This window comes from Aedes aegypti, chromosome 3, assembly GCF_002204515.2.
Source record: "Aedes aegypti strain LVP_AGWG chromosome 3, AaegL5.0 Primary Assembly, whole genome shotgun sequence".
In the NCBI taxonomy this organism is placed as follows: Eukaryota; Metazoa; Arthropoda; class Insecta; order Diptera; family Culicidae; genus Aedes; species Aedes aegypti.
This window is the reverse complement of record NC_035109.1, coordinates 291,429,728-291,446,801: the sequence shown is the minus strand read 5'-3', so window position 1 is coordinate 291,446,801 and position 17,074 is coordinate 291,429,728. Positions and strand designations below refer to the sequence as shown.

Genomic DNA, 17,074 nt, shown 5'->3' with positions numbered 1-17,074 from the left:
CAAAGAAAAAAAAAAACCGTGGGAATTTTTAAATTCGTGAAACTTTCAGCAGCGTTCATGCATTAATTTCGAGATGAATGGTGAGTGGAAGAGTTTAATACAAAATCTGTTGAGGAATTTGAATTTGAAGAGAAATTCATGAAGCTATCAAAACAGATTTTCTAGGAGAAGTTTGTGATAAAATCTAGGTAAGAACAAAAAAAACATTCTTCAGTCAAAGGCTGCACAGACGTAATATTACACAAAGGACGGAAACATGAAACAATCAGTGAATCAACAAACAATTTTTCGAACCCACACTCCGTAGCATTATACACCTAAATGACAAACGCCGCTAATCATCCTAATTTGGTAAAACAAATTTCAGATTTTATTAACATTTTGTTAACAACATATTACATTTCATTTGCCGTAGAAGTTCAGATTATTTACAGGTGAGTTGATTTTACCTGCTTATAAGAGAAATAAACAAACACGTTTTCAATTTACTTATCCTAACTTAACCTAAATATATAACGCATTAATCGTTTCAATAGAAGATGGTAACGATTTTTGCCTAAAATTATTAATTATTTTATTTGACATTTGTTCCAATGTTTCAACATTGTATATTCTATGAAACTCATTGGTACTATACCAGGGAGGAAGCCTCAGAATCATTTTCAATTTTTTTTTTTGAATTCTCTGCAGAGCTTTCTTCCTGGTATTACAACAGCTAGTCCATATTGGTACAGCATACAACATGGCTGGCCTGAAAATTTGTTTGAATATCAAAAGCTTGTTCTTAAGACAAAGCTTTGATTTTCTATTAATAAGGGGATAGAGACATTTTACATATTTATTACATTTGGCTTGAATGCCCTGAATGTGATTTTTGAAAGTTAAATTCTAGCATGAGCCCTAGATACTTAACTTCATCTGATCAATTTATTGGAACCCCTCTCATTGTGACAACATGTCTACTTGAAGGTTTCAAATAAAGAACTTTGGTTTATGTGGGAATATTATTAGTTGAGTTGCATTAGGAGAAATCTTCCATTTTTCCAAGTATGAAGATAAAATATCCAAACTTTTTTGCAATCGACTACAGATGACACGCAGGGGCCCAGATAGCCGTAGCGGTAAGCGCGCAGCTATTCAGCAAGACCAAGCTGAGGGTCGTGGGTTCGAATCCCACCGGTCGAGGATCTTTTCGGGTTAGAAATTTTCTCGACTTCCCAGGGCATAGAGTATAGATAGCATAGCATAGAGTGACACACGATATAAGGACTGTTCATTTTATAAAGTGGACACCTTGTTTATGCTATATCTTTTTTATTTATTGATGAAATCGTAAACGGTTTTCTGTGTATCGTTCAACTATTATTCTACAATGTTATGAAAATACAGAAACTTACAAAATGCTTTCGGTTGAAGAACTAAATAGTTTTTGCAAAAACTCCTAAGAAAAACTGTTCGTCGAGTTTAAGCATTATTTTTCGCATGAAAAAAATCCTAAATTTAATGAACAAATTGTATGTTGGTATCCTTTACTATTCAACTTAAGGTAGAGCTTTTAAAAACTTCAATAATATTCCATCAGTTCCTGACGCTGAGTCACTTTAGTTTTTCTCAAAATATTTTGATAGGTAGTCTCAGAATAACACATTCTGAAAATAATACATGCAAAATAAATTTGATTTAATTCAAGCAGTGTTCCCAATCTTGATGATTGCCATTGTGCTTTGAGTGGTCTTCTGAAAATAAATTATTTGTTTTTCTATTGTGCTTAAAATATGACGTGGGGACTAAATCAGCAACTCTATGAAGGCGTAAGTTATTTTTATTATAAATACTATATTATTACTTCCGTCTGGACGTACTTTAAACCTTAAAATTCTACTCATATCAGTTCCATTTAAATTTAAGATATTTTTCTTTAAAAAAAATTGATAAAAAATGATTTTATGATATCTGCAAAATTGCTTCTCCAAAAATAACTTGATATTTTTTAGCAAGCTTCTAATTGATGATGCTTTCTAAGTACAACCATTTTTTGAAAATAAAAAATATAAATTGTCGAATTTTCCTGCCGATTTTTAATAATCCTTGATTTTGATAACCTCCAAAAATCGACCGTTCTAAACGTTGTGCCTTATTAGTGTGAAATCATATTATATTGGTAACTTTTTTATTACCACAGCATTGTACAATATTAGTCGAACGATGTACAGAAAACCGATTTCGGTTTCATTGATAAATTAAAAAAGATATTGCATGTCCAAAGTGTCCACTTTATAAAATGAACAGTCCTTACACATGCAAAAATGGTCATGAGCATAGTAACCTCTCAGCAATTAACTGTGGATGTGCACATTAGAACACCAAGCTGAGAAAGAAGAAGAAGATGACACGCAAGCTTTGTCCTTTGGCGGAGAGGCCTGTGTCATCCGCAAACAAAGATTTTTGACATCCCTGAGGTAACTCAGGTAAGTCAGATGTGAAAATATTGTATAATATTGGTTCCAAAATGCTGCCTTGAGGAACACCAGCTCTTACAGGAAGTCTTTCAGATCTGGAGATCTGATAATCAACCTGAAGTGTACGATTTGACAGATAACTTTGAATTATTCTAACAATATATGTTGGAAAATTAAAGTTCTATAATTTTACAATCAAACCTTCATGCCAAACACTGTCGAATACTTTTTCTATGTCTAGAAGATCAAGACCAGTAGAATAGCGTTCGGATTTGTTGGAACGGATTAAATTTGTTACACGTAAAAGTTGATGAGTGGTCGAATGTTCATGGCGGAATCCAAACTGTTCATTGGTAAAAATTGAATTTTCGTTGATGTGGACCATCATTCTGTTCAAAATGACCATTTCAAAAAGTTTACTGATGGAGGAAAGCAAACTGGTCTTAACCGTTGATTAATACCATTACCCAGCCAAGAAATTAACTTTGTCGCAATTTCTAAGAAAGAGAAGGTTGAATGGCCTTTACATATAGTGCCAATGCTAAAGGTTGTTCACCGACCCCTGACAGAAATCCTGACTACGTCCATGATAGCAACAGTTTTGTGCCGACCTAAATGGTGCACCTTAATGCACTTAATCGCAGTTGCAGCGATGTAGCCAACTACCACACAAATAAATCATACAACTTACCGTTTTTGGTGGTGAAACTCGGGTCTGCGGGTGATTCTGGGGCAGACCAAAGTTCTTTGGCAGGTACGAGGCCAGTTCGGTTCCCTCGCGTCGTTGTCGGGACGAATCGAACGGTTTGCGCTTCTTGGACTGCATCTTCTCACAGATGCCGATGTGTTTGGCCAACGACGTTGGCACAAAGTTGCGCGAACAGATTGGACATTGCTGCAGTTGGAGATTCTCGGGCGGTTCAGGGATGGCCAGGAATGGGTCGATGACCTGCGATTGCTGTAGTTGCTGCTGTTGACTACTGTACTGGTGGTCGTCGTAGGCCGTCGAATGGTTCTCCTTCTCTTGGTCGGCGTAGTTTTGCTTCTCACTCAGGTTGTTATCTGTAATGATATGAAGAAGATACAACAATTTTAGATTGCTAATAACCCTCTTGATGCAATTTGTTTCAATCCGAGTCAGTATATCAGACTGAAATGTTGAAACCCAGCAAATCAAGTAGAACTTATCAAAGAGGCATTGTTTGATTCCACAGCTCGCTTTACAATATCTATCTTATCCGGCGCTGTGGCAATTTGAATGCTACAAAGTTGCACAACTATCTTTCGTGGTTGCATCTTAATTCTCACGTTCAAGAAACCCATAGCCACCAGTGAAGAAGCTTCGCGTGCAGTCTCATCATGCACCCATAAATATCGATAATATTTCATTTCACGACTTGAGCAAACCGCCCAGCCAAAGCCAATGGGCATTAGTATGATTGTTCACTCCAATGTTTCTTGCCACATAAAACCCATTTAACAACGATTGTGTTCGCTCGGTTGGTGTTAAACTTTTAAAGCTTTTAATGCCACCCAAAACAGCACACAGCACGAGAAATCCAAAGAAAGGGAACTGCAGCACCGAAGCAACACTGTTTATCTATGCATGGAAAACGTTTCGGATTTTTGATCTGCCTATAGGAAACAGTGTATTAGCTGTAAAAAGTGTGAGAAAAAGCATAAAATTTACAGAAAATGAAGTCGGTCTAGTCCATAGCATTATGCCGGCATTAGTCGATGAGCCACGCCGCCGCCGCCGCCGTGACGAACCTGGTTTCGAAAGAAATCGTGGCTCGATGGAAAATGGTTTTGATTGGAGCATAAAATTATTCAAACAAGATAATTCACTACACTTTGGGAAAATTTATGGCTGACCTTATGGAAGAATAGTGCAAGATCCGTTCTGTGCAAGTGTTACGGGCAATATTAATCGTTGTAACATTATAAATTATCAGTAATCATGTTAGAAATTTGTGATCTCTGGGGTCTTGGTATTTGAGTCAACATTCAGATGGATGACATTTTAGACACATTAATACTTTTAGAATGATTATTTCTATTAGGTAAAAATTAATGTGTGTCTGTTTAACCACTGCAAGGTTAGCATATGTTTCAACAAAATCCCTGTAATTTTGTTGTTATAAGGTATTGGATCATTTCTTGACATCTGCCCAAAATACTGTCGCTGCAACAACCTACGCTATAGCTCTATAGTCAGATGATTCTGAAGATATCCCAAAATCGCTAGAAAAATCACCTATTGACTTGTAGCATCTGAAAGCGATTTAAGAATCTTTACGGGATTAAATAGCCTCAGACATTGGATTTTTTTGCTGGAGGGGACCTAGGCGGTGCCTGGCAAATTCTTGTTTAACAGAAGTAATGTCGGTCTTATTAATCACGATTTTCAGAAATTTCGTAGTTCACATAGATTAATGTTGATTAATGTTGATTTTATTTGTTTGTGATTTTGTCTCATATCGCTGCTTCACTGATGAGCTGTAAATGAAGAAAAATTGGAGAAAACTACTTTTAACTAATACTATTTTCAATTTTAGACAAATTTGATGTTCAACAAAGTTTTTAAAAATTTAATTTCGGAGAATATGGTGCCTGAAGTTTCAAAATTAGTTAGACATTACCGAAATTATGATGACTTCACTGAAGGCCATTTTTATAACTTGAAAATTCACCTTCAAGACGCTTGCGCCACCTCTAAACCTTAATATTTTTGGCTCAAACTTTGAGGTTTCTCTTCTAATGTGATTTAATTTCATAAGAGCACACGAATTTTTGGTTTTGAGAACTTTTGAAAAATAAGCCGCACCCTAGTGAACCTACTGTAAGTGGACATTTTCAGTGTCGAACGGTCGAAATATTCAAGGTTGTTTCTGTAATGACAAGGAAGAAAGTTTAAAGGAAAGGTATGTCATGTTAAACATGAACAAGAGTTTTTGTCGACACTTATAGTGACGAACCATTCATATTTTGTTTAGAAATCCTTTATAAGAGAGATTCACGGAAGCTGACATTTCTGTCAAAGTGTGAGCCAATCGAGCAGCGAGAGCTGTCAAAGTGTGAGCCAAACGAACATGCGTTATGTTTGTTTTGAACTTTTCTTGAGGAGTAATGTAATCCGCTTGAAATTATTTCGGTAAAAGTAATTTTGCATGAAGCAAAAAAATAAAATGTTTTACTTTTTTTTAATTTTTGTCAATGCGATTTTTAGTTTTTGATTTTTTCGGCTGTTTATTAGTTTTGATATGTAGCTCAAAGATCTATAACGAAACGAAATACACTTTATAGCAATGAGGAAGTTATGTCCGTGTTACAATATTATTCTCGACGCCGAGCAAAATCAGCACTGCTGGTCTGTTGCCAAATCATTCCATTTTACTTCCGCTTATCTCTCTATAAAGGATTACTAATTTTGTTGTTCATAGACATAAAGTGTGACATTCCTATTATGATATGACATTCCGTTGTCATGATATTAATTTCATAGTAATTAACCGTTTAAGATAAAAGCATGTAACGGGCTCACCAAATTCATTATCCATCCGTGACTGAGCAGCCATAAGCGAAACAAACACAAAAATTCACTCCGACAACGGCAAAACCGAACTCACTTATTTTGGCCTTCAAAAATCACTCTTTTCCGGACGTAAATTTTATTAGGTATGCAAAGGATTAAAACGCACTCCGAATCACAATCGGCCTACATTCACTAAAACAATTATCAACATCAGCAGAAAAAAACGCTAGTAAAAATTGTTGACGTCCATAACTACGCGCGGGTTACTAGGATCCAGCTGTAAATTTCAATTTTCACTACGGGAAATATTCATACTTGTTCAATATAGTACAAAAATTCCTTCTAGAGTTCTTCCAAAGAACTCACGAGGAATATTCCTAGTGATTCTTCCACGAACTTTTCAGGTATTTAATTATCTGCTTTCAAGAGGTTCCTCTGAGAATTGTCACGGGATTTTTTTTAATTATTTTTTTCCGTACCTTTTCAGTGCTCTCTCTAAGAACCCCTTTACTCCAGGAGTTCCTCCTGGGTATCCTACAGAAAATCATGCCCAGGATAAGTCGTTATTAAGCAGCAGATTTTTCGAGAAGTTTGTTCAGGCTTTCCGATCTTACAAAAAAAAATCTCAAAGAATCTCTATACAATAGCTTAGACAAATCTCTTGAAAAATTCCGCAGGAGAATGCTTCAGAAATTCTTTTAAACATTTCTCCAGGAAGATTCTGTACGTAATTATTACATAGAAATTCCAGTTGTGAGTTAAATATATTATTCAGTTGTTGATTAGTAATTTATTTAAGATTTTCTGGAATTACTGAGGATAACTTCTACAAAAAATACAAGAATTTGTAGGATTGTCACCAAAATTGTCTTCAAGATCATCAAACAAGGGTTCTTTTCACAATTTTTTCAGCGATTCACCAACAGTACTTCCAACTTGCCTTCGAGATTTTTCTCTTCAGCTTTCTTCAATAAATCTTTCAGCAAATCTCTCGAAAATTCTTCAAGGATTGCTTGAATACAGGTCGGACTCGGCTATCCGGTGTATCGAATTTTTTTCACTCCGGATAATCGAGTTCTCCGAATAATCGAATCACCAAGAAAAAAAAATTAAATCTTCTATGAAAGAACTTTAATATTATCTTTTTCGTTGTTTTATTTATTTTTGATCAAAATACACAAAAAAAAAACACTTTTTCAAACCCCCCTTTTCTCAAATACTATCGAAACTGCAAAACCATTCAATTGTATATTGCAATACCAAATTATCTCAGATTTATGCATAAAAATTGAAAAACAAGAACATCAAAAAACAAATTCCGGATAATCGAGTCTAAATTACCGGATAATCGAGTCGGACCTGTAATACGTGTTAAAAATTATCCAGGACTTCCTGCAAAAAATATTAACCTTTAGGCGGTTGCGCGAATTTTTATAACGCGTGCAGTCGAGCGTTGTACTTTGACAACACCCTGGGTTTTATATATGTCGCGAGCTAGATTAAATAGAGCGAAACCATCTTCGACAAAGTTGTTTTGGAGATCAATGACTGACCTGTGGTGGTCATTCAGCATTGAGCATGAAACTTTTGTTTTGCAGATATCTCAGTATCCTGAGCACTTATAAAACGGCATCTTCGTTGTTTAATAAGTCAAGGGCTAGCATTGTTCGAGCTAATTGATGCATAATTTTGCCACCTGGTGACGCCAGAGAACATGGAACATTTTTTTTTTTTGCAAATATATCAGGAGCCTAACTGCCGTGAATCGCAAGTTAGTCCCATCTGCATTTTCGTCAAAATTGTGTTGAGTTCAGTTTGCAACATCTCTTCCAATGCTCTTTCAGATGCACTAATGAAATAATTTGATTTGTTCGTAAAAATTAGGAAAAAACAGCAAGTCAAATTGTCCCATAATGAAAAGTAACCGCATATCAGTCTTCCATATCAGACTTCCGCACCGTGGAACACAAAAATGTAAATTGTTTTGATAATCTTTATATTTTTCTCGGAAAGATATTGTAATGAAAAGCAAGTTGTGAAAGTTCCATCAAGATATGTTCCAATCCTCTAGAATTTTTAAATATTCGTATGGAAAATTATGTTGAAAACTTCACAGTCCATTTTCTTAATGCCTACTTTTTATAGATGGGACTGACTTGCGATTTACGGCAGCTAACCACTCAGAAAGTCTTCGGCAGAGTTTTTCAGTAGCTCAAAGGCTATCATTATTTGAGCCTTTGAAATCAAGATTGACTAAAAAGTATATCCCGTGAGCTACTGGGTCAGGTTCCTGAGATATCTGCAATACAACAATTTCATGCTAACTAGCGCCGTCTGGTGGCAACTATATCAAAGAATAAGAGTCCTTAGCTAACTAAACAACTTTGCCGTCCAGGATCCTGAGATATCCGCAAAAATATCATGTTCACTAGCGCCAACTGGTATCAAAATCTCGAATTTAATGGCTCATATAATGACTCATAAACAACTTTGCCGTAAACGCCATCCGTCTAAGTGGTAAAGATCCTGAGATACCTGCAAACCCAAATTTTTTGCTCACTAACGCCGCCTTGCGGAATTTTTTGTCGAGAAGTTGTTGGCGTTTCAGTCGGATTTTTGGGATCAAAAACAATATTCTCGTTTCTTCTCTAACTTTTCGATCTGTATTGGATCTTATTCAGGGATTTGAATCCAAAGAGGTTTTTTTCAATCAATCAGCTTAATTAATGATAGCCCTTGAGTTACTGAACAGCTTCGCCGAAGACGCCGTTTTCCTAAATGGACAGGCTCCTGAGATATCTGCAAAACAAAAGTAAAAGTTCGAAGCCCACTACCGCCACCTAGTGGTCAAATTCAGAATTAAATGAGGTACCATCCACCTCCAGTATACCTTTACTGGAGACCTCAAATTTCGAGATCATCTGGATTTTGAGATATACCGATTTCAAATTGTGGTCTAGTCGAATAGTATAGACTGCGTATATTATTAACCAATTGAATTAGTTTGATTGGTATAAAAACAACTAAAGCTGTCATAATGCATCACTTTTGAGCAAGGGTCCGTTCATGAGCTAGGTGACATTCAGATATCTAGAAAAAATAGAAAAATTACAAAAAACTTATTTTTCGCAGTTTCTTTCGAAGCCATGTTATATATGGTATGATAAGACCATAACAAAGGAATCTGTTTGAGGCTCCCATTATAACGACTTAAGCGTGGTTTCTGGACAACCTCCAGGTTAAGATAAAATACTTTTGAAGAATAATGAAACGACTGAAATTGTTGTATGTCTATGTTTTTATACAAATCGCAATGGCATCAATTTAATATAGACATTTAGTAGAAATTTTCTAAAAACAATTTTCCAACCCTGCTGATTATTTTTCAACCATCATTGAATCATTGGTATAATATTTTACAAAAGTTATTAAAATCAAGTAGCCCGTTTTTAGATTTGATGGTTCACTAAGAGTGAATTGATATTAGGAAACAAAAGATAATAAAAGAATTGGGCAACATCATGTACTATCCTCCTATTGGCGATCACAAGTAAGGTTAGGTTGCAAAAGTTTCTCAAATTGAAATGAATATTTACGATTTCCTGCGCCTTAAATTGCAAAAATCAAATCAACCATTTATGTGGTGATTTTTCTTCCAAAGTTATCATTAGAAATTTTGATTACGGTGCACTAATCGCTATTCTAGAAGAGCGCCATCTACGCATTTTTGCTTTTCGTAAAATAGCCAATACTACGATGGAATATCAGAAAAATAGAAAAAATAATAAAAAGAATAAAAGAAAACAAAACTACAAAGGCAGCACCAAATGACCAGGTCACAGGCCATCAATGAAGAAAAGTAAAAATAAAATCGTTTGAATCCTTTTAAATTGCTGCCAGATATATTGGCAACTTAAGCGTTATATTGCCAGGGGAATGTTAGTAGTTTTAGCAAATGAACTAATAAATTGTGCATAAACGAATCATCTAATTTCGTTGAAAGCAAATGAAGATTAAGAATTCTGCATGATTTATTTCAATTTAAAATCAATCATATATGAGATCTACACAAAAATTCATGATTGTCATATAACAATTTCTTGCATGTATAAATATAATGGAGTCCAAAAGATGGTGTAAATTGGATGCTCTGATGTGTGAACACATCAAATAAGGCCTCCATTACAGCTAAAGTATTTCTGACCATAATGTTTCGAAAGAGAATGTGATTGAAACGCTTGAATGGTCACCTTTCAAAACAATATAGCACCTAAAATATATAATTCATATTAACTTGTTCCATTTTGGACAATGCCTTTATGATTCTCTGATGGTTTTATGGCTTTGTTTTAGGTTATGTACAGTGAAAACAAAGCGTTATAAAAATTTAATAGTTTAGATGATGAATTAAATGCAATTATACTATGAAAAACCGATAAGTATATTGCATAAACAGTAATCAATGCATTCCAAACAACTATGACTTCATGATCACATTTTTCAGGCATTTTCAACTATTCTGATAAATGAATAGTGTACCTTTAGAAGACTTTGAAATGTATAAACCATATCTTTGAAAATGTACAATACATTTTGTAATATGATGTATGACCAAATTTGAATATGTAATGCCTTATTTAACATATATCTCTTAATATTCATAATCCTTACACATATTCTCAATTTGATTTAAAATGCATATTAGTCGTCCCAAACACGTCTTTTAAATGTTTTCTTATGTTTGTTTTACTTTTAGGTTATTTTTTGTTCATTTTAAAAGCGTTTGGAATTTTGTCGCGAAATTTTGATTTCTGGCCCATAGTGCTCTGTAACAAAATGATTGCATGTAAATCACAACTGTTGATTTCTCCTAATATTCCACAAGATTTCCATAAAGAATTAGACAGGACCAGTGCTGGGAATGGTAATAGTAGTAGGCTTGAATTTTTGCGAAAATCACGTGGCTCTCCTAATACAGTAGTTCAAAATTGTGAATCTCATCAAGTAGCCTATGTTGGGTACATGAATTTTCTAAATCAGGAGTGTCATTGAAGGCTGCAAATGCGGGAAATGCAACGGGAAATAGAACATTTTTCTACAGTAGTTTTGGGTTGCCCTTAGCAACGGGTGTTTTGCTATTTCAAGGCATTTTGCCTACAGCAGCGATACGCGTGAGTTTCACTGGCTCCGGTGACTGTGATTCGTTACGCTTGCCTACTGTAGTGTGAATCTCAGAACTTTTCCCAACTCTGGACAGGACTCAAGTGGAAAAATGTTCTTAGTGGTTTTTCAGAGAAGTTCTCCGCAGATCTATCTTCTTTACAAATACATTTCTTTAGTATACCTGAAACTCAATTTGATGTTTCTCCACGCATTCCTTCAAAAATTTATCAAAAGTAATATTTTTTTAATGTCAAAATTCCTTCAATTCAAATTTTAAAACATTCAAACATTCCTATAAAGTTTCTAGCGGAATGATTCTATGACACTACCCCGAACGCCACTACCCCGAATGCCACTACCCCGAACGCCATTACCCCGAAAGCCATTACCCCGAATGGGTCATTACCCCGAACGCCACTACCCCGAATGGGTCACTACTCCGAACGCCATTACCCCGAATGGATAACATTTTGAGACATATTCTAGTTAGAGAGTGGGGAGATAATTGTACGATTCCTTTTGAGTATTTCACGAGTTTGGCTCAAAAATGTATTTTTCAAATATTAGAAAATAAAAAAGCAGCTAGTTGTTCAGCAAATAATTTTTACACACTAAATTTTGTCCTCTAATTTTGGGAAGATTCACACAGCCACATTGCAATGCTCTGAAGAACAGCCTATTTCGAAAAGCAGGGTGAATTTGTTATGAGAAGGATAGCTATAATATTTACAAAATTAGGATGTAGTATAGTCTCTTATTGGACGTCGGTAGCCACTTCCTTTACTCATTTTTATAGGTGTCGGGCATTAAGATTAAGATCTTCTTAAGGGGGCGGAATCCGTGATTGATTTTGAAATTTTCAAAACCAGTTTTTTCGTTCAAAATCAAGAAAATTTACAGGAAAATTTGTACACTGTATTCTGTTCCCCTACCGAAACACAGTGAACACATTTTCATCGAATAATTTTTAGTTTTGAACAGAAAAACTGCGTTGATCGTTAAAGATTTTGTTTCGTAAACGATGGTAATGGAAGTTCACCCTGAGATAGTCGCTGCAAGTGTTGTTCTATGGAACCCGCCTAAAAACCAACCTAATAGACGACCGTTCCGCTATCGCACTTGTACACTTGTACATGTTAGAAAAATCGGCGGCCTCTGATTGGCGCTACAGTAAGAACTTTTGTTGATTTGTGGTATCATTAATTTGAATTTCTGTGAGATAACCAAAAAAAAAATTTTTTTTTTCATTCAAGATAATGAAGAAATGATGATGGCAGAAAAGTGGTGAGTAAATCCATAAGAAACCTGTCTGTTTTAATACAAGAAGATAAAAGAAAGGGAAAATTTCCGATTAGAATTATAGCAGGAATCACTTTAGTGAATGCCTTCAAGATATATTCCTTTACAAAAAGCTGTTCTACATGGAAATATTAGTGACTAGCTTATCCAACAAAAACGTGAAAGAACAGCCTATTTGAAAAAGAAGGGCAAATTTCTGGTGAAATGTTTGCAGCTATGACGTGAATGATCACTGTAACAACGTGATGCTTTGACACAACCTATATTCATAAGAAAGAAAAATATTTGTTCAAAACCAAATTAAAATATGAACACCACCAACAAGTCCAAATACTGGTGATTACGCATCTGTTAAACAACACCATATTGATGGTTATGGATTCGAATTCCTTTCAGTCAATAAAAGGCTTATTTTATTAAAGCCCATTCACAAATTTCGTAACGCTGAAGGGAGCAAAAAAAGTTTGTGGGTGGTTGTCCTCAAAATGTTACAGCCCATTCACAATATGTAGAATTTCCATACAAAAAAAAAGTACGAGTGGGTGGGTAGGTGTTAAAAATGGAAATTGTTGGCGAAATGAAATTTGTGAATGAACTCTTGAATTGCGAAGGTGCCCACTGAGCTGATAAACAGGCACTGTCTCAGAAAGAATGAGAAGAATATAGTTGCAATCAAGATACACCCGATTCTTTTTTTGCACGGGGGATGCGTACCGTGCAAAAAAAGTTTTCAGTTCAAAATTTCAAAAATCGTTTAAAAAAAGTAACACCAGTTCTCGACGTTTCATGCAAAAATAAGGTTACGGCGGAAAAACATGTATGGAAACTTTTTTTGCACGGCCGTTGTTGGAGATGATTTGAATCTTAACATTAAATAATAAAATTTGAAGAACACAATTTGTAAATCACTGCATACACTTACCTAGACTAGACTATAGTACCCTAAATATCATTGTATTCTACACATACACTACACGAAGAACAAATACTTAAAGTGCACACATATGGATTTACACAAAGGAGACAATTACCGATGATCAATAAATTCAGTTATAATTCGACTATCGCACAGTACACACGCTTTGCAATATCTCTCGCGTCGGTGAAAGAAGATCCCCACATTCGCTTCTCGTCAGTGCTTTTTCTCTCCAGTTCAGTGTGCCCCAGCCATATATCGTAAATCCACCCCCATTCGAACATTCTAACGCTGCCCAGTTTTTGAAGATCGTCAAACGTGACAATTTAGTGCGCGGTGAATAGTCGCGCCAACAATTTTTTGGTGCCGAAACCCGGGACCACGTTGCAGAAAGGTCTCGAAGGCAGCCATTGTCGTCGTTGGCTGGACCACGTGACTGCATTGTTTCGCCTATTGTTCCTGAGCATCGCAGTGAAATCGGCCTCGGAGCGGGTCAATACATCGTCGATCCCGCTTTTATCATCTCGGCACTGCGATCTGCCTGGACTTTGGACCATTTGCGGTGTGCGCAAGAACGACACGGAGTGATAGAGAGCGGTAAGGTCAAACCAAATCATCGATACCAGGTGGGTGAATCTTTTTCATACTACCTATTACACGCAAAATGAAGACCTTGAAAACGCTTTTGCGGCACCGAGCTAACATTATGGGCTCTGCCAAGTTGATTGAGCAATTCAACAACGAATGTCAGGAAGGCCAACATCACCAAATTAAGGTTAGGATCGATACGCTCGATCGTTTGTGGGCTGAGTTTGCACGCATTCAGGACGAAATTGAGGAGGTTGAAAATGCCGTTTCTGGCGATGATTCTGATGAAGAAACGGAACCGACTATATCTGCGGAGCGAATTCAGTTTCAAAATATGTACTTTGACCTTAAGGCCTCTCTCGTGAGTAAGCTGCCAGTCGACCCGCCATCCGGGGGCTCAGCTGCTAATCGTCCTCCGGCGCAACCAATGCATTCTGTGCGGTTGCCGGAAATCAACATTCCAGAGTTTTGTGGAAATCCGTCGAAATGGATCGAATTTCGGGACATTTTTCGTTCCATGATCCATTCAAGCACCAATCTCTCGTCAGTGCAAAAAATGCACTACCTTAAGGCTGCTCTAAAAGGCGAGGCCGCACGTATAATTGCGAATTTGGAAGTCAATTCCGACAACTATGCCACCGCATGGAAATCGGTTTGTGAGCGATATGATAATTCCAATCTACTTCGGAAACATCATTTCGCAGCTCTCTTCGCAATCAATTCTGTGAAAAGAGCAACCTCGTCGTCGTTGTACGAGCTTGTCGATGAGTTTGATCATCACGTGGGCATTTTGAGGAAGCTGGATACGGCAGCTGATTTATGGGACACTGTGCTCGTCGAAACCCTCAGTAAGCGGTTGGATCCCGCTACTTTGAAGGAATGGGAGAATAGTTGTGAGGAAAATGTGCGCCCTACTTATCAGCAACTTGTTGAATTCATCCGAAAAACGTCTCGAGTGCTCCAGTCGGTTAAGCTTATACAAACGCCATATTCCCCTCCCGACTCTAAGCCATTGAAACCCAAACCGATTTCCACCCACATCGCAACCGAAGTTACTTGCAAATGTCCGCTTTGTAAGGAAGCCCATCCCCTTTTCAAATGCCACCAGTTTCTTGGAATGGAGGTGAAGCAACGCTTTGAGCTGGTGAAGAAAAATGGATTGTGCATCAACTGCTTGAAGGGATCACATCTTGCTAAGAATTGCAGCAGTGGAAGCTGCAGGAACTGCTCCAAGAAGCACCACACGCTTTTGCATCTGCCGCCACTGGCCGCGGCTGTGCAGTCGCAATCCCAAACGACGCTGGCATGTTCGACAGTTTCCAGTGAAGTGATTCCTCCAGAGCAACCTCAAGTGTCGCCCAACTCGTTCGTGTTCAACCCGCAATCGTTTTCTTCACCACCATCGCGTGCGCTACAGCCAACCGTCGGGGCTAGCTCGTCCAACCCGGTGCACAAGTATTCGTATTCGGTCGTCGTTTCTCCCTCTCCGTCGTCGGTCGATCCGTGCGTTTCGCTATCGATCGAGAAAAATCTTGAATCGGACTCTTCTACTGTGGCCTCCTACGCTGCACCGCAAGGCGGTTCTGTTAATGCACCCTGCGAGGAAGTCTTTCTGTCAACAGTGGCTGCCAAGGTGAAGGACATCAACGGTAACGCACACTACGCCCGCGGCGTTCTCGATAGCTGTTCTCAAGCTAATTTCATTTCTGAAGCTCTGGCGCGCAAGCTGGAGTTGAAGCGTGATCGCATCAGTGTCGATGTAAGTGGTATTGGGCAAGGAATTGTCCACATTCGCTCAAAGGTAGTGGTCAAAATCTCGTCTCGCTTTGGTGGATTCGATTACCTTCTCGAATGTCTCGTTATACCGCAAATCACAGTCACACTTCCAAGCAAGCATATCGATATATCCGATTGGAATCTCCCCAAAAACGTCCCTCTCGCAGACCCAAGATTTAACATCAGTTCTGGGGTCGATATTCTCGTCGGTGGAGAACTTTTCTATTCGCTCATGCAATCACATAGGATCAGTTTGCGTACCGGATTCCCGATACTCCAGAAGACAGTTTTCGGGTACGTTGTTGCTGGTCGGCTATCCAATGTATTACGCAAGCCTTCGATTTGTGTAGTAAGCGCTACAACTAGTCTCGATAGTAAATTGCAGCGCTTTTGGGAAGTCGAAAATTTCGAAGATCGTAGAGCGATGACTCCTTTGGAAGAAGAGTGTGAGAAACACTTCCGAAGCACCGTAACCAGAACAAGTGATGGTCGCTTCATGGTCCGTCTTCCGATACGTGAAGAAATGCTGGCTATGTTGGGAGACTCCTTCACGGTGGCACAACGTAGGTTTTTGGCCATTGAGAGGAAGTTTGCTGGAAACAGTGAGTTCAAGAGTGAATATGTGAAGTTCATGGAGGATTACGCAGCACTAGGCCATATGGAGTTGAGCCCTCGTATCGAAAATCCACAGTTCATCCTGCCACATCACGCCATATTTCGCCCTGACAGCTCCACCACAAAGACTCGCGTCGTTTTTGACGCCACCTGCAAGGGAAGTTCCCAGTTGTCGTTAAATGATGTGTTACTCGTCGGTCCCATCGTACAACCACCCCTTCTCGCTATCGTGCTCAATTGGCGGATTCCTCGTTATGTTTTCAAGGCGGATGTAGAGAAGATGTTCCGCCAAATTTGGGTTCATCCTTCTGACCGCAGGTTTCAGCAAGTCCTGTGGCGGACAAGCCCATTTCAGGAACTCCAGCGATACCAACTCACCACGGTAACATACGGAACGTCCTGCGCACCCTATTTAGCTACTCGAGTGCTAAGGGCACCGATATCCGCTTGGGGCAAAGGTTGTTTTGAAAGGATTCTACATGGACGACGCTCTATCCGGGGAAGACGACCTGGAAACCGCTATAGAATCAAGCAAGCAGCTGACAGAACTCTTGAAGTTAGGGGGCTTTAATTTGAGAAAATGGAGTGCCAACGATCCCAGGATTCTGGCTCACATGCCAGATGAAGTCAAGGAGTTAGCGCCGGAAACAGAAATTGATGATTCCGGAACCATTAAAACGTTGGGTTTATTGTGGTCACATGTTACCGATGAATTTGGATTTA

At 37.9% G+C, this 17,074-nt stretch overlaps 1 protein-coding gene across 14 annotated transcripts in view; it reads right to left on the bottom strand.

The window, feature by feature from the left end:
* LOC5578976 (putative uncharacterized protein DDB_G0277255) overlaps positions 1-17,074 on the bottom strand; it is a 296,522-nt gene that overhangs the window by 44,224 nt on the left and 235,224 nt on the right. For all 14 annotated transcript variants that reach the window (XM_021848810.1, XM_021848811.1, XM_021848808.1 and 11 more), the window contains one exon: positions 3,151-3,521. In XM_021848810.1, coding sequence (XP_021704502.1) covers positions 3,151-3,521 — 371 coding nt within the window. The remainder of the gene's footprint in view (positions 1-3,150; positions 3,522-17,074) is intronic.